An 18,992-nucleotide genomic window follows, 5' to 3' on the forward strand; every position below is an offset into this window, starting at 1 on the left:
ATGGTTTATCCATGTTCTACTTGCTTACAGTATTATATCTGACTGTTGTGCTGCCGTGGTTGTCTGGAGAAGTGACAAAATAGATAAGCAATATAAGAGGTTGTTGCCATGATGAATATGATTCATCACTGATAGCTTGGCTTTTTGCCAGCATAACTTTCTTCCTTATCAAGAATAATATTTACCTAGGATAATTTGCACCTACCACTATATCATTTAACACTGATAAAATGCTTATTGTGTCCAACATTTTAACACCAGAGCCAGACTTGAGGAATATAACAAAATGTACCAAATGATACTAGAATAGTTGTGTGATGTGGCTTGCTTATGGTAATAATAGATCAGATTCTTGTCCAGGGATGCTTTAGCACAGGGGTGTCAAACTCAATTTCATTGAGGGCCGCATCAGCATTGCGGTTGCCCTCGGGGCCAGGTGGGTATGGCCAGGGTGGGCGTGGCCTACTGGGTGGGCATGGCTAGAGTGCGTATGGCCTACTGGGTGGGCGTGGCCAGCTCTACATCGTTCGCATCAAGGGTGCCTATGGGGGCCTGGGCAGGAGTGGGACAGATCTGAGGGTCTCTGGCAGGAGGAGGGTCTCTGGGCTAGGGCCAAGGCAGTGGGGCTGTTCCCTCACTGTTTCCAGGATGGCTTCGCGGGCCACATGAAACCACCTCGCGGGCCAGATCCGCCCCCCGGGCCTTGTGTTTGACATGTCTGCTTTAGCACAATAAAAGTGCAGCATCTATCCCTTAGCTTTTTGCTCTTCTGCTTGGGTGGTATTTATATGGATACGGTTTGTTGTCCATTGTTGTTTATTTAGTTTTTTAATTTATAACTCACTTCCTTGGAATGAGCATCTCTAGGCATGTGCAATATATTAAAATAAAAAACAAGTAGAAAAAGTTAATACTTGCTGTTATTATAATAATAACAGGGCATGAACCACTGAATGTCAGGAAATAATATCCCACTATCAGTGCAGATTCACAAATCATCCTGACCCAGCTATTGTATGTTTCCTTTTCTGTCTTGTATTCAGCAACATCTTTACAGGTGTATATTTGTGTTGTCCTCAAGATACTGTTGTTAGATTTAACTTTCTGTAATTGTTTTTATTGTTCTTTAACTTATCTAAGCATTACCTTAATCTTTCTTAAACATATTGTGAATTTTTCAGAGTAGTGATGATTTTTTTTCTGTTTTCCATATTAATATATGGATGTTTTCAATTGAAGCTTAGGTGCAACATAATACAGTCATTATTTGTTCATTACAAATATGCAACTATTAATCTCATGAAAAACTTCTTCAAACCTTAGATCATATTTTTGAGGTAGTGTTACCCAAAGTGCCTTCTGGTAATTAGTTGTGGGGTATCATTTTGTTAACCTGAAAAAACATGCACTTTTCTTTAGATTTGCAAACACTTACCTTGTCCTCTTTTCCCACCCCTTCTGTTTCCTTTCCTGCAGCTACCCAGAAGAACTTCCTGAAAGAGGTAAGAATACATTTTTTATTTGCATGTGGCTTAAATATTTTTTATTACTACTGAGCTTCCAAACTGATCTTAAGTGCATTCAATCACCTCAGACTGTGCACATATGGCATGGCTGGGTATGCTGGCTCCCCCTGCTGGACAAAATAATGGAAGCCTTTCCATTTCCTTTTTGTTTTGCTGCTTTTATAAAACAAAAAGGCACACTAACCAAGAACTAAAAAATGGGAGAGAGAAAAATATTTCAAATGAAATCACTGGGTATTGTCATTGACAGGGTCTTACAACCTTCCTAATATTCTAAATTTAATGAAAGTGTTTAAAATATTCTCCACTTTGCTTACTGTGATGCTTTACTTACTGCTGTTTTGGAAAAAATTTTTTTAAAAGAAGTCTCTTATAAGCAACTGATTACTTCTTTGCTGGACAAATACAGTGGAATCCTTAAGTCATGATATTGACCCTTTTACAGAAAAATAGAAGCAGGGATATTGCACTTCTGTCAATGAATTTTCCAAGACATTTTCCAAGAACAGAAATCAGATTTTGATCCAACAAAAGAAGTACTCTGCTTCTGGATGTGAATTTTACTTTCCTCTTTTTATCTGGTTCTTAACATGTTTCTTTTGTATTTCTTGATCTATGACTGCAAGTTTAAAAAACAGACAAAATGAAAGCATCAGCCTAAGATATGTCCAAAATATAAATGGTCAAATAGAAGCAAAATGTAGCAAATACCATGAATATTTTCTCCCAGAAAAGCTAGGCAACAACTTGCAGTTACATTTGCAGAAATCATAGTTTCATTTTCGTGGTTTAGAATTTCAGAACAAGAGTTGAAATAATCGGAAGCTGAAATCTGGCTTGCATATTATCTTCTAATGGATTTCTCGAAACAGACCTTACAATCTCATTAAAAATAGCCTGATACAGTGGCCTGTTTTGAAGCTGAACCTGAAATGGCCCTTATTTTCATGATGCTAATTCATGAGGTCATGACCTGCAGCCTGTGAATGCTGGTATAAGGGTCACAGCATGAGGTCAAGAAAGCATCTGTGGAACTACAGTAGATTCTCCCCCTCCCACAAGTAGGGCAATAGCCAGAAAGAGTAACATTTATTTATTTCATTTTATGACAAAGTTTATAGGCCTGCCTTAAGACAAGATATTGTCAGGATGCTGTACAAACAATGTTCAGCTGCCTGTCACTGAAACAACAACTTTGTTCAATTGTTTTTGGAATTTGTGTGTTCATTTTCAGAATTATGTCCAGGTATAGAGTGTTCCTAGAATTGGTTTGATCACTGAGTTTAGATGCAAAAGGAGAAAAGAAGGCTTTCTGATTTTCTAATGTAATCCAATTTGGATTTTACATTTTTCAAACCAGTGAATAAAAAGTAAATATCAATATTTGCCTAAAGCATTCTACAAATTGATCCCAAACTGAGAATAATTTTCATATACAGGAATCAGACTGCCTATCCAGATAGGTTAGTGAGATGCTGGGTAGCAACATTTTTAAAAACAAATCTTGTTGACTGCTAAAGACCATGAGGTCCTTTGGACTCAAAACTCTGTACTCAAAACTTGTCTTGCCAATTTTGTTGGGAAGTATCCTGCTATGTTTCTAAACAGAAGAAAATGTTTCTTTGTTTTTGTCCCTTTCTGATTTTAAAATACATGTTTTGAATTCAAAATGGGGATGCTTTCAGCTTGGAATCCTTCTGTTTAATGTAGTACAGATTTTATCTTTTGAATTTTAAAATTTAGAGCATTTTAAAGTTGTCATAATTTGAACACCTGCTAGTTTGAATTGCTCCCAGATTTAAAAAGTTTTTGTTGGGATTTTTTCTTTTCTTTTAACAAAATAAATACATTTTCTTTCTTTTCTTCCCTTTTATAAGAACCTTATTGCTTTTTGCTGCAATAATGTGATCGTGGGGATAGGGATTGGAGAAAGGGTAGTATTACAAAGACTGTCTAGCAATGTGTACTTAAATATCAGGTTGACTTTCTGATATATTGTAATACTTAAAGTGCATCTGCATAAAAGCATTCCTTCAAGCATGGATATAACCATCTAGATCCTAAACAGATGGTTTATTAGGGTAGACTCATTCATAAAATCTTGTACATGCATAATATCCTTATTGCTTCCTGTGGGAAAGCTGTTAAACCTATGAAAGTTGGAGATGTTCCCGACATACTAAAAGGAATATATCACCTTATGTACCAAGAGTGCGTGAATTTATCGCAGCACATGGTTGTATTGTCATCCTGTTTCCTGGACCCATTACTCTTGCCTTAATATGTGAGTCAAGTGCTTTGCCATTTATGTGTTCTGTGCATTATTCTTTGTGTGCTTGGATTTTTTAGATTCTGGGTTTCTATGTAGCTTTCAAGGACAATGGTCTACCTAACAAATAATTTGATGTCCACCAAGTTTCTTTCACTACCTAATTCTAAGGTTTCCCTTACTTTTAATAATAATAAAAAAAGAATTGGAAGCTTGTATGCTGCAGATTCAAGCCTGTAAAATGTGTATTCCCCAGATAATTCCCAGAGCGATTATTTGAATATAAAATGGTGGGTGGCAACTAGCAGTACTTTATTTATATTCTATTAGATGATATTTTGTGACTGGTTACATTCTCCATGGGAACAATTTTGTGAGGATGTGACAGGGTGAGAGTTGTTAAAATCCAAGCTAGGTGATACTCAAGTCTGTCTTTTTTACCGTAATTACCGTATGTATCTGAAGCTACTTGAGTTTCTCTCTCTCTTCCTCTCTGTCCCCCCCTCCTCCCCCTGTATATACACACACGCACACATGCATACACACATGCATTTACAAATATGCATATAGTTTTGGAGAGAGAGAGAGAGAGAGAGAGAGAGAGAGAGAGAGAGAGAGAGAGAGAGAGAATGTGTGTTTGTCTATCCTAGGAGGATGAAATCTAAGTCCTATCATCTGTTACTGATCCAATAAAATTCATGAATTTCTGCTCTGTAACCATTCTACGTGTCCTCTAGTTTGCTCTGAAGATTTTCTTGCTCATGAGACATATGTTCACTTATTTTGTGAGTTTAGAAAAATTTTTGTGTGTACTGTATTTTATTTTCAACTTGTTGCTTTGTGATGAAATCCTTTTAAAAAAGTCTGTAAGAGAACTTAATTCCTCTGAAAGCGGTAAATCTAAAGCTTTGGTGATATAGAAAAGCAATTGTTAAATCTTCTGAAACTAAAAAAAGAAACTCATTAGTTTTTGTAGATATTTGTTCTCAGTAAATCAATTTGATATGCAGATACAAAGAAATGAGATGAGTAAAGAGTTAAAGGTTCTTATATTATCTAAACAATAGGAAAATGTCTTAACTTCTATAGCAAGAGACTTGAACAAACTGACTTTTTCAAAATTATTTAGAATTTATTGAATTCAATTATATTTATGTTGTTGTTAGCTGCAAAGTCGTGTCCGACCCATTGTGACCCCATGGACAATGTTCCTCCAGGTCTTCCTGTCCCCTACTATCTTCTGGAGTCCATTTAGGCTCACGCCTCCTGCTTCAGTGATTCCATCCAGCCACCTCATTCTCTGTCGTCCCCTTCTTCTATTGCCCTCAACCTTTCCCACCATTAGGCTCTTCTCCAGTGATTTAGATTTAGTGTGCTGTCTATAAATTATACTTATAGAGAAAAATAATATCAAAAACAGTATTTTGTTGGAAATATAATAAAGATAAATGCTATTTTTAAAACATGTTTTTACAACATCTTATATTTACTAAATTTTGGGAGAAGGTAGTGGACTATATAAATATGACTATGTGACAAAAGCTAAATTTTTCAGAGAATAAGAAATCTAGGTTCAACCCTTAAAAATTCAGGAAAGGACATAAATGAATGATTCAGATGAGTTCACCCTTGATGCCTCCACACCATGATATAATCATTGCTATTTTAAGTTTGTATCAGTAAAATTGTATGAACTCTTAATCTTAACTTCAACATTCCTAGCTTGGTGTCTCCATATGACTTGGGCTACAGGTCCCAGAATTTCTGCCTTTATCTTCTATATAAACCAGTGTTTTTCAATCATAGCAACTTTAAGATGTTCAGCTCAGAGAAGTTGGAGTCCATATATCCTAAAATTGTTGAGGGTGAAAAACAGCTCTAAACTGTTATTTATCTGTCTATGTAGTACTAAAACATCTTATCTTTAACTGAGCAAAACAATGCATCATTGGGTAACAATTTTTGAACCAAGGTACTGCAAATACACTAATTTACAGAATATATTCAAAATCCAGGACTCATGATTCTCAAGGGAATGAAATTTGGGAAATTGTGACTACTTCAGTGCTATTTATTTATTTATTTATTTATTTTATTACATTTATATACCGCCCTTTCCCGAAGGACTCAGGGCGGTTTACAAGGTGATTAAAAACAAAAATACAAAAGTTAAAAACAAATTTAAAAAATTATATTCGTCCCTGAATAAGTAAAACCCCAGTTAAAATTAAAACTAAAATTAAAATTCTCAGCCTGGGCCAGAGAGCTCGAAGAGCCAGGTCTTCAGGTCCCGGCGGAATGCACGGAGGTCGGGGGCAGTCCTAAGCTCCACTGGCAGCTGGTTCCAAAGGGCAGGCGCACCCACTGAGAAGGCCCTATCCCTGGGTGTCGTCCGCCGGCAATCTCTTACCGGTGGCACCCTGAGAACACCCTCCCTGTGGGAGCGCACTGGATGAAGGGAGCTTGATGCTGGCAGCAGGTGTTCCCTCAGATATCCCAGGCCCAAGCCATGGCTGCTGCTTTGGCCACATGATCTTCATTTACAATGTTTTGTGACAGTTCCCAGCCTGTCTTGTAATCCCTTGCTTCCTCCACCACTTAGCATTAGCCACTTACCTGCCTGCTGGAAATGGAAGGGGCAAGAAAAGAGAGGAGGGACGGAGGAACAGGGAGGAAGGAATTCCTGTGCACCCTGCTGGCCCATGCCATCCTGCACACACCCCTTATGCTGCTCCCCTGTGACCCATACTGCCCCTGTTGCATGTCTTTCCCAACCCATGCTGAACCTCCTGCGCACCTCTCTTACTTGTGTCATCCGTTGCATGCCTTTCCTGAAGTGTGTGGAATCCCTTGCATGCCCCCATGAATGCTTCCTGAGCCAGGCTATACACCCTGTGTATCTTTCCTGAACTTCATGGCACCCCCACACACCCTCTCCAATCTGCATTCCTCATGCATACTTTTCCCATGTAGTACCTCTGGGGAACCCACACACCTTCTCTGCTCCATACTGTCTCTCCAGACATTGCCATGATTTTCGTGGCATCTCTTCCATACTCCTAAACACCCTAGACATTCTTCCTGGCCCACACCTCCTTCACACACAATCTCCAACTAGTGCAGCACTTCTCACGTATTCCTGTACTCCCTGATGCCCTATTTGATCCATAACATCTCTTACCCATTAACCCCTATGCATCCATGTTGACCTGCACCACCTCCTGTGTACACGATGTGACCTGTACACCACTTCTCATGTACACCTATATACCCTACTTGACTTACATCACCCATCTGGTCACACACCTGACCTGCATGGAATCTCTGATGCACATCCAAATACCATTCCCAACCCTCTCAGCACCTTTCATACCCTCAGCACCTCTTACACTGTCATAACCTGCACATCTCTTGTTCCCTCCTCTACCTGGTAGCAGCCACTTACCTATATGCTGGCCTTGAACTTGCCACTTCCTGTTGGTTTCCCCACTGATGTTCTCCCTGCATGTTTCTCACAAGCAAAGTAAATGGGGAAGCCAGCAGGAATTTGGGGGAGAAGGAAGGAGAGAGGGGAAGGAGGGAGGGTGGGAGGGAGGAAGGAAGGAAGGGGGAGGGAAGGAGGAAAAAAAGGAAGTAAGTGTGGAAGGGAGGGAGGGAAGAAAGGAAAGAATGACAGGAAGGGAAGGGAGGGAGGGAAGAAAGGAGGCAAGAAAGAATGGAAGAGGGCCAGTAACCATTCTATCATTTATTGGTGGGAGAATAATAAATCACCACCACCAAAAAACAGCTTTATTTAGAACAACTTACACCCCATGACAATTCTTTAATATAGTACAAATCCAGTCTAAATACCGGGGTAACTACATCATTAATATGTGCTTCCCAGCTGCAGCTTTTCAATTCTGGATGGTTTACAAATTGTTAAAAGCATTTTAAAACAAGAAAATAAAAACGCAAATAAAAAAAGGTAAAGATGTTAAAAATGACAAAACCAGATGGGAACATAGAAAACTACCACTTGAATTCAGAACTGAAATGAAGATTCATACAATATATGCTGCTAATGGGCTACTAGTCAGAGTAATTCTGAACTACAAATGTCTATAGTTGTTTGTATAAAGATAATACAAAATTGAAAAAATTAAAAGCAGGAATTGTGTTTCTATTATACATTAGGATATGCTCAGTACTGATTTTTTTAAAAATAGTACTGCACTTCTTTTCAAATTCAATGGAATTTGGTATAGCCATTAGTAAATAAATAAGCAAGCATGCCTTGGCAGTATATGCCTTATTACTCAGTTTCAGCAGGGTTTTACCTGCTTTACCTTATGTTGTCTTAGTTTGGTAGTACAATAGAATTCCATTCACTGAGACATGCTGTCCTTTGGTCTGTGTGAACCTAAGACCCTAATTCATATCAATTTTTATTGCTCATTGCAATTTTTACTTTTTCCCAACAAATTCAAATTTTTAATGAGAGAAAGGGAAGTTGTTTCTCACTTCAGATTGGAATCCCTTCATTACTAATACAGTTGTTAAATTTATTTTGATAATTACCACTAGAACGCATAAGATATCCAGATTCTGGAGTCCAAATAAAGTTCAGCCATATCTTGTCATTTAGGCCAACCTTTTTTAACATGCTGATCTTCCAGAGGAGCTAAGGTTAAATTCCTGGAAATTGCAACAAGTGCCGACTTGTCAATTCCTGAGACAATAATTCAGACATATCCAGAATTTGGCATTAGAGTAGTATATATGTTGTTATGTAAGGATATATATGTGTGTAAGGATTTGTTCATCAAAAACCCCAACAGTTAGTCATAACTGAATAATTGAAATATATATTGATAAATGTTTTCTTGCAGATATTTTTGGCAGAAGATAATTATTGGCACTCCTTTAAAAATTATTTAGTGTAGGAAAGCTTTTAATGCAAAAAAGCAAAAATTTCCTGATAATCAGTTTATTGCAAAATGATAGATGCAAATTAAGGAGTAACATCTATTCATAATGATTAGATATCTAGCTTCCCGTATTAGAGCAACATCATCATCTATAGGATCAATAAGCAAATTTACTACAGAATAAATGTAAAAACACTGTTTAATAAAGAAAGGCCTGCCACTATGCAAGTGACTTAAAATATATTGCTATCACAACATAAGAGATCATATTGCAGAAGAAAAAATGTTAGGAGCATTATTATTTCCAGTAACCATTAACTGAGTTTAATTAATGAAACCTATAAGAAAATATTCTGGGATAAATCAAAATGTTCTAGGGAAGATATTTTAATGAACATTAGCCTCTTAATTATCCTCTTGGCTACATTGTAGGAACACACGTGTGCTCTTTCTTTGTGTAACAACTTTTTATAAAGAATTATTTTTAAACTGATCATTAATTTTATTGCTACAGAAATGAGATGCAAAATTTATGCTGTTGTCATTGGCACAGGCTCAAGGCAGTACTGGTATTATGCATGATTATAATAGAATGGCTGCCTGCTAATGAGTCTGTAGACATTTCATTTGAACATGCGTTGCTTTTAGATGTGTGATTAGGCTGTAATGCTTTCAGTTATGCGTACAAATTCTTTTGCATAGACTTACCTGATAGTCACTGTTCCTTAGAGTTCTCTTACATAGATAGTAATTAACATTTTTCTTTACTGATTTCTGTTGCCATTCCAAATATAAAATTAGAGTAAAATTTTATTTCAGGTTGCCTGATGCAGTGAGGCCACTGACCAAATAAATGAAAGTATTCATAGCTTCTAAAACAGTGCTCTTTGAAAACTGCTAGACTAATCAATCTTTAAAAAAATGGGCAAAATTCAGTATTAAAGTTAGTGAGAGTTATTCTGTTTTTTACTGCATGTTTGAAGTGGCTAGAACAGGGATTGGCAATTAATTTTGTCAAAGGGCCATACAAGAAACAAGGACTGTTGTCCCACCCTCCACTGTCCCACCCATGCCACTGCTCTGCCCCCCACTGCTACCTCCCACCCCACTGCCACTATCCCAACACTGCCACTACTGCCGCCACAGGCCTGACAGAGACAGCCAAAATGCTGGATATGGCTCACGGACAGTAAAAAAGTCTGCGCTAGAGCATGCTGTAGTCTAAATCCACAAAGAGCAACTGGTCGTCTTAATACTGTGTGTAGTGTTACCCCCTCAGAGGCCGCAAAGCCCAGCCCCTCCCAGCCCCTCTCCTCTCCGTTGCGCTCTGCAGCTAACCTCTCAAGGTGTTAATAAAGTGTCTTTTCCAGCGGGAGCTCATGCAAAATGAGAAGGTGGCAGATTCTCGTCATCAAGGGGGGTGCGTTCAGGAACAAAGATGACCAGCCCCTAGTCCTGATAGTCAATGCGTGACTTTGTTTAACAGCCCCAGGCAGTCGTGACAGCAATAGTCAATGATTTTACAGCAACCATTTGGAAACAAGGGGATGGGGAAAACCCCGGCTCCAGGCAGCAATGGAAACACAAACAAAGGTAGTCAGCGCTCTGCAGTAACAGTTCGTCCCGCAAGGGCAACTCCCCACAATGTCTATAATTTGCACAAGGAACAGTAATCAAAGTTCGGATGGCCGCTGGTCTCCAAAGCAACAGCAATCAGGCTCTCCTTCTCTTCTGTCATCGCTTGCAGTCTCAAGTCTCATTGATGCCAAAACCCCTCCCCACTTTCCTTTATTGTTAAAAACTGAATTTAGCAACCCCAGCAACTTTCTCTCTCCTCACTCTCTCTCTCTTATCTCTGCTCAGGATATCCCCCCCCCCCGCGAAAGAAGCAATAAAATTCTACCTTCTCATTCTCACTCTCTTCTTCCCTTTCTCATTCTCACTCTCTTCTTCCCTCTCCTTCTGAGAAAGGGATCAGCTAAAAACCTTAAATCCCTTTTCAGCTTCACCTGGTCTCTCCCCGACAACCGCAACATCAACCACCCCCACCTCCTTTCTTTCCTCCTTTTGCTTTCCTTCCGTCTGATCCATGCCCGCCATGCCCAGAACCGGCTGCAACTGTCCAAGCTTCATTCTCCTCGGGCAGGCTCCCACAAAGCCTTTTAGCAAGCCCCACTACACACTTCCCCCACCTAAGCAGTTTCTTTGGTCGCCCAAGGAATAGTGAACTTTCTGCTAAGCATCTATATTATCCGGGAGGGAATCAACCTTCATTACACAGTAAGCATCACTCTCTCTCTTTGCTATGTCCTGGGGCATCTTATGTTAATTTATTCACTGGTTGTATCACCCACCTTGGTCTCTTCACTTTAGGCTCGGCAATATTGCGGGCACTGTCTCCTCGTAACTCCCCACCCCTGGAGGTACCCAGCATTGGTGGCTCCTCTAATGCTGGTGATTGTGGACCATGTGAAGTGACCTGATCCATCTCTAACAGCTCCCCTAAGTCTGTGATGTCTGGGGTCAACAACTCCTCCTGTCCCAAAAATCTTCCAGGCTGATCCCCTACCTTAAATCTTTGAGGAGTCCTCTCCCATTCACAAGCTCTAGGTATGGGCTCTGAAATGTCAGGCCCAGGCTGTTCTTATTCCGCCTCACTACCCATGGTGGGGTGGGTGATCCCAATATCCCCCAATGACCACAACCGACTTATACAACTCTCTTCTTCTTCAGAGTCTTCCATTTCCCTTACTACAGACAGATCGGGTTTCGACCTAGTTCCTAACCTTCTTCCCACTATACGGGGCTCAGTTGTGATGACTGGCTGTGTGACTTGTACTGCCTCATTGAAGGGCAATAAATGGTTCTGATGCCACACTTTCAAAGGCCATGAACTTCCCTCTGGTCATATCCGATACACTGGTAGTCCCAGCAGCTTCTCATTAACAACATGCAACTGGGGGCCCCACTGATCTGCCAGTTTGTGCTTCCCAGAGGGACCCAAATTCCTTAATAGCACCTGATCACCAGACTGCAAGTCCTGAACTCTTACTTTTAAGTCATAGTTCCTCTTATTCTGCCATTCCTGTACCCCTATGGCCTCTGCAGCCTTTTCATAAGCCCCCTTCAAATTTTTCCTCAATCTGTCTACATAGTTACAATGTGACCTAACAGAGGTCTCATCCATTGAGATGCCAAAGACTATGTCTACCGGCAGGCGGACTTCCCTACCAAACATCATCCAAAATGGGGAATACCTGGTGGCATCACTTTTTGTGCTATTATATGCATGGACGACGGTAGAAATATGTTGCGTCCAGTGTTGCTTCTGTTCTTCAGTGAGTGTCCCCAACATATCCAAAGAGTATGATTAAACATCTCAGGCTGCGGATCTCCTTGTGGAAGATACAGGGTGGTACAAGACTTCTGAATGCCCAGTAAGCCCAATAGTTGCTTAACAAGCCTGCTTTCAAAATCTCTCCCTTGGTCGGAATGTATGCGCTGAGGCAGCCCATAATGTACAAAAAACTTTTCCACTCCAACTTCTCTTTGGCTACTGTAACAGCGCGCTGATCTTTTGTCAGGAAGGCCTGAGCATAATGGGTAAAATGATCAGTCATGACCAATACGTTTCCTTGCCCACTTACATCTGGTTCCAGGCAAAGAAAATAACTTTGCAGATGGCCCATCGGTGCAATCCTTGAAGGTAGGGTTTTCCTCTGAACGCAATGCAGGCAAGATCTACAATAGTCCCCAACTTCCGTCTTCATACAGGGCCAGTAGAATCGATCCATTACTAACTTAAAAGTCTTTTCCGGCCCCAAATGACTTTGCTCATCATGTAGCGCAATCATCACTGCTTCTCTGTGTTTCTCCAGAAGCAAAAGTTGCCACCTTTCTTCAGGCCCATCCAAAGGGTCCCTCAAATAAACCATTCCATCACAAAGCTGTAAGCGATCCAACTCCTTATACAGCACTTGGGTTCCTCTCGGTGAATTGGCAAGTAAAACCTTCCGCTGACCACTTCTCTTTCAACCAGGCACAGAGGGGATCTTCCACCTGGTCCCTCCTCAGATCTTTCTTAGTCAGGGCAAACCTACCTTCCCCTCTCACCTGAATGGGATTGCAGTATAATTTGGGGACACCTGCAATAGTAACCCCCACTGATTCAGCCCCAATTGCTCCCCTAGCTCGATGCTTGATCCTTTGATACAGCACTTGAATGCCATCAGGGGGCAATTGTATCCACTCTCTAATACCTGGCCCTGAATCCCGGGGCCTCCTTAACAAAGTATCTGCATCAGTGTTCTCACCCCTGGGCAATATCTCAAACTGAACCTAAATGCAGAAAGGGCAGCCAACCATTGGTGTCATCAAGTTTAATGATTGTGAGCAAGTATATGAGTGGATTGTTATCTGTCTTAACCTCAAACTCTGCCCCATACAAATAATCCTTCAACTTATCCACAACTGCCCACTTGAGTGCCAAAAGTTCTAAATTATGAGTGGGATAATTCTTTTTCCTGGGGGTTAAGCCCTTGCTAATATATGCAACAGACTTCAACTGTTGATCATGTGCCTGATATAACACCTGCCCCCCAAGGCCATCCCGACTAGTGTCCACATGTAACTCATACGGTTGATTAGGATCAGCATAAGCCAGGACTGGGGTGTTCGTAAGCCTCCACTTCAGTTGGTCAAAAGCTTGCTCACACCATTCAGTCCGTTCTGCCTGAATAGATTCCCAGGACTTCCTGGGTCCCTTGGTTTTATGTATCCGATTTGAATAACCCACCGCTTCCTCTACTTCTTAATTCCTTAGCAACTCATTGAACAGGTGAGCTATCTTCACAAACCCTTCTACAAACCTCCATAATATGAACAAAATCCCAAAAATGATTGCAATTCAGCTACGTTCTGGGGCCTGGGCCAAGGGAAAACTGCCTCAAACTTGGCAAGTCCATTGCTACTCCTCGGCCAAGACAACATGACCTAAATAAGTAACAGATGGTTGGTAAAATTGACATTTATCTAATAACAATTTCAGGCCTTCCTCATGGAGCCTTGTCAATACCTTCTCCAAACACTCCTCATGCTCTTCAAGGGTCTCACCAAAGACAATAATATCATCTAAGTAGAACAACACCTTTATCAGGTTCCTATCCCCCACTGTCCGTTCCATGAGCCTTTGAAAAGTCGCCAGAGCCCCTGACAGCCCCTGGGGCATTCAATTAAATTCGTAAAAGGCCAATGGGCAGATGAACGCAGTTTGCTCCCTATCCTTCAGATGCATGGGGATCTGATGGTGACCACTTCTTAAATCCAGTACACTAAACCATTTCGCCCCTGACAAACACTGCAGGGCATCCTCTATCCGAGGAGTTGTATACTGATCAGGGATAGTGCTCCGGTTAAGAGTGCAGTAATCTATACACATCCTCAGGGACCCATTCTTCTTCCTGACCACTACTATAGGGGAAGCATAAGGACTTCGGGATTCCCTAATGATCCCAGTCTTTTTCAGCTCTGCTAGATGCTGTCTGAGATCATCCAGATCACTTAAGGGGATCCACCAAGATCTCTCCCTAAAAGGTTTATCCTCTATCAGCCGGATTATATGCTGGGCACTCCTAGCACAGCCCACATCGAAATCATCTCTCGAGAATATATGTCTTCACTTCCAAAGCTGGTCTCTCGCTCTCTCCCACCACTCAGGAGAAAGCTCTGTATTTTTGAGTGAGAACTGATCCATCGAAACCTCCCCCTCAGTCTTTACCTTACTACTCAGAGACCCAATCAGAATAGCTGGGCTTACCTGCCCCAACAACATCCGATCCCTCAGCCGTACAGGGAGGCCTGTGATATTCCGAACGCCAGCCCAGATCTGCCCTTTTGCCTGCCTTAAATCCCACGTGGAGACTACCTCTGGAATTAACTCTATCCCACCATTCCATCCCTAACTCTTCAAGAATGAGGTATGGACCAGGCTGTTCCCAATCTACTTAATGGAAGCCCTCAGACACACCACTTCTCCTGGTTGTGTTATCCTCTTTTCCCTATCCAATTTCCATAACTGCCCCACCCCCTCTGCAGGGGCCTGATGTTCCCGCACCAAACTCTGGCATACTGTCTGCAGTGCAGAGTGAACATCCCTTGCTATCGGGTCATTCCCAAGGGAACAACTGGGGTGAGTAACCACCTAACCAGACTGGTGTTCGTCCCCACAATCAATAAACCCTGACTAACTCCTGGGGGCGATTGCACATAATAGCCAGAGTATCAAAGGTCTCCATATACCTGGCAATAGAAAGCCCATACGTCAGCCGTATGGGTAAATATCCATCATAGGGAAATTTCTCAGTCCCAATACACAGATCTTCAAATCACCCAGTTCCTGTATGGGCATATACGTCAAATATTTGTCATAAAAATCCTTGTATAATAATGTGACTTGCACACCCGAATCCAAAAGGGCCTTAGTATAAATACCTTCCACCTGTACTGACACCATTGGGGAAGAGCCCACCAGCTGCTGGGGAGCCCAGTAGTGGGAAACCCAGTGTCTGGTTTAACGACCCGTGTCTGATTCTCCAAAGACTGTCGCTGAGGTCCTGTGGTTCCAGTTTCTGTCAATTGAAGGGGACAGAGATTTCTCATTAAAGGGGGTACTGCCATCACTCCCATTTTTGTTGAGGGTTTCTAAGGGAACTCTGTCTTCTCAGTGCTGACTGAAATCACTGGGCACCCAGCTAGCTCCATCACTGGGGGCCCTTGATAGTTTCCTGACTGCACTGGGTTCCCTGATCTTCTGTACAGTTTTGTACACGCATGCCTAAAATGCCCCACGCCCCCACAATTGTAACAAACCACTGGTCTCATTGAATTATTAACCAGGGTGGACGAGCCCATCCCCCCATCAGTTGGCCCAATCCAACCTCTGTCGGGCTACTCATTACTGTCCAAGAAGCCATTATCTTACTTAAATCCAGTATCTGTGCTTGCATCGTTGTTAATTTAACATCATCCTCTCTAACCTTTCCCACTCCTGGGCCTAAGAGCTGTCCTACTGGCAACTCGGCTGTCGCCTCCTTAGCCTCCTCCACTACCTCAGTTGCCCACTCTCTTTATAAGCTCGTAAAATCCCCAACATTCCCTCTAACTTCGACCTTTATTTGGCTCCAGACAGGGTCTGAAGCCAAAGCACCCTGGGAGAGTTGTTCTATCCTGGCTTGTTCCACCTCAGTTGGATCTAATCCCCCCTCTCCACAACCTGATATAATAATCTATTCAGGCACCTTATATATTCAGACAGCTTCTCACCCCTCTTCTGATACATGTGTTGCAAACGAATCAGGAAGCTAGAGACCGTTTCGTCAGATTTAAATTCATCATGCAACAAAGAGAGATAGTCGTGCAGAGTAAAATGTCCCTGGCTCAATGTTAGGTTTCTAATAGCTTCTGCAGCAGGGCCCTTTAAACTCTCTCTAACCCATTTCCTTTTCTGGGTGTCCGGTATCTCCCATTCCTCAACTGCCTTTATTGCCTGTTCCATCCAACCTTCATACTCCTCTTCCCCTTCTGGCACCGGTTGCATCCCTGAAAAGGTATGTAATTTCCTATATCCATGCCCTATGCAATAACCCCCCCCCCCGTCAGGTTTTGGATGGAAGTCAAACTTCCCCCTTCCTGTGTGAACCCTACTTCCACTATCCCTGTTGTTGCGCTGAGCGACTGATCAGGGTTCTGGCCTCAACTCTTAGAGCCCCGTAACAGGGGTGAGAATTTAGAGGGACCCTCGCAAGGGTGAACACCTTGAATATGGAAGGATCTTGCCCTTTGCCACCGACCCAGTGTGCCGGACGTTCCAACGGTCACACTTGGGAACAGCGATAGCTCAGGGACAGAGTCCTAGGACAAACTGAGGCACCAACACAAGTTTGTTCAAGGTGAGAGAGCACAGAGTGCCCGGGGTGGATGTTTTGCCCCCGAACAGCTTTGCACACCCTCTTTTTATTAGGCTGTTTCATCAGGGAGGGGGAAACACACTCATGAGGAAGGTCAAAGGAAAACATAACTCATTGTATACAACTGCTAATGAAGAGAGCAAAAGTCATCACAGGAAACAATAAAGCATAGCTTATCATTTACAAATGCTAACAGAGAAGACAAGAGTCTTCAGGAATGCTTGACTTGAAAGACATAATCTTGAAGCAGAGACAGTTACAGGAGACAGGAAGCCATATCTTGAGGCATGGGCAATTACATGAAACAAGTCTTGTTATATATACTTGTAAATGAAGAATCTCCAGAGGCAGGAATGTGATTCAGGAATGTGACCTTACAATTGCAGATGGGGGGAAGGCAGAAGTGTTAAAACTTTTAATATGGGAATCAAAAAGGTCTTTTGCAGGCAGAGGAAAGCAGATTTTACAATTGCAGAAGTGTTATCACTAGAGACAGGAAGGGAGAACTTTGTAACTTTTAATATAGGAATCAAAAAAGGTCTTTTGGGAGTCTGGGATATCTACACCCTGTGGGTAAGAAAGTACGCTTCTCTTTCTTCTGGCCTAATGGTTTGGTCGACGGTGTGCCCCATGCAGTCAGAAAAATCACCCCTACTCTGACATCTTCTGTCAGTTGTAAACTTTCAACCTGAAAGCACTCTGGAATACTCTTCTTCCATTCCAGCAGTACATAAAAATGGGGGGAATCCTGATCCACCATTGTATTTATCACGTTTACCTTCTGAGCCGGGACAAAAACCTCAATATCTGCAAAATTCTCTCCTTTGACCAAACATCACCAGGAACATCAATTACTACGCTCATCCTTACTTCACTATTCCGCTCTTCGCACCACCTGATAGCCGCGTTAGAGTCCATTTTGTTCACTGGCTTATATCCCTACACAAGACCAACCCTCCCTTGCTAAAGAGGGGGGGCAGGCAGGGAATCTGAGATGAGCCCCCATGTGTAGGTTTACCCCCTCAGAGGCCGCCAAAGCCCAGCTCCTCCCAGCCCCGCTCCCCTCCATCGCGCTGTGCAACTGCCCTCTCAAGGTGTTAATAAAGTGTCTTTTCCAGCGGGAGCTAACGTGAAGTGAGGTGGCAGATTCTTGTTGTCAAGGGGGGGATTTGAGGAACAAAGATGACCAGCCCCTTGCCCTGATAGTCAATGTGTGGCGTTGTTTAACAGCCCCAGGCTAAACCCCTCACCCCTTACTGTTAAAAACTGAATTTAGCAACCCCAGCAACTTTCTCTCTCCTCACTCTCTCTCTTGACTCCACTCAGGATATCCCCCACTGTGAAAGAAGCAATAAAATTCCACCTTCTCATTCTCTTTCACTCTCTCCTTCTGCCTGATTCATGCCCACCGCTTCCAAAACCAGCAGCAGCAGTCCAAGCTTCCCTCTCCTCAGGCAGGCTCCTGCAAAGCCTTTCAGCCAGCCCCACTACATGTGTTTAAGGTGAAATCTTGAATGTGTTGTACAATATTCCAATATTTTCCCAATAATGTTAAGAATTACAGTGTTTCTGATAAAAATCAGACTTAGATAATGCCTCCATTTAAAACAGCATAATTACAATTAAATCCCATCACAAACTTTATTGACAGTCTGATAAAAATAAATCGATTATTTCTGTGACGCCCATAGGTAGAGTCATACATCCTGTTAGTTCAAGATATTGTTGGGGAGCTGTCTATGAAATGAAAACTGTTCTTTGACTATGTGGAATCTTGCCACATATTTCTAAGCATTTATGGTTTTACAGGTTTCAAACTCTGATTCCCCAGTTTTAAACTGAAGCTGAATGCTGTGAGTGAAATCACATGCAATGGCAGCACTATTTGCTTGTAGACATGTGTTGGATGAGCATCTTAGGTTTTAAAACAGCATATTTATAACTGCTTACAAAGCAGAATGATGCAAGTATTTAATCTGCCTGAAGGGGATTTGTTTTTTGTACACCCCTGCCAAAATTGGAAACTTATATCTCTGAGCAAATGCCATATCTCTGACGCCTTAGCAGGATCAATCCCTGCTGCCTGCCCTGAGAGTTGTTTAATTAATTTTTTTGGCTGAGTACTCCAAGCAGCACCAGGTGGCCAGATCTAGTCACTTTTTACATTTACTGTATTGCTTCCAAATGAGCACTATCTAGGGGCATGGCAAAAAGTTAAACAGGTGGCCCACACACAGCTTCATTATTGCCTCTAGAAGTACCACAGTTTCTTGGAATGTAGTTGTCCCAGACCAATAAATTTCTGTGATTCTGCAGTGCAGAA

At 41.9% G+C, this 18,992-nt stretch overlaps 1 protein-coding gene across 2 annotated transcripts in view; it reads left to right on the forward strand.

The window, feature by feature from the left end:
- SKAP2 (src kinase associated phosphoprotein 2) overlaps positions 1 to 18,992 on the forward strand; it is a 143,698-nt gene that overhangs the window by 12,999 nt on the left and 111,707 nt on the right. For both annotated transcript variants that reach the window (XM_083376690.1, XM_083376691.1), the window contains exon 3: positions 1,477 to 1,502. In XM_083376690.1, the coding sequence (XP_083232816.1) occupies positions 1,477 to 1,502 (26 nt within the window). The remainder of the gene's footprint in view (positions 1 to 1,476; positions 1,503 to 18,992) is intronic.

Source organism: Vipera ursinii (genome assembly GCF_947247035.1).
Source record: "Vipera ursinii genome assembly, chromosome: Z".
NCBI classification, from domain to species: domain Eukaryota; kingdom Metazoa; phylum Chordata; class Lepidosauria; order Squamata; family Viperidae; genus Vipera; species Vipera ursinii.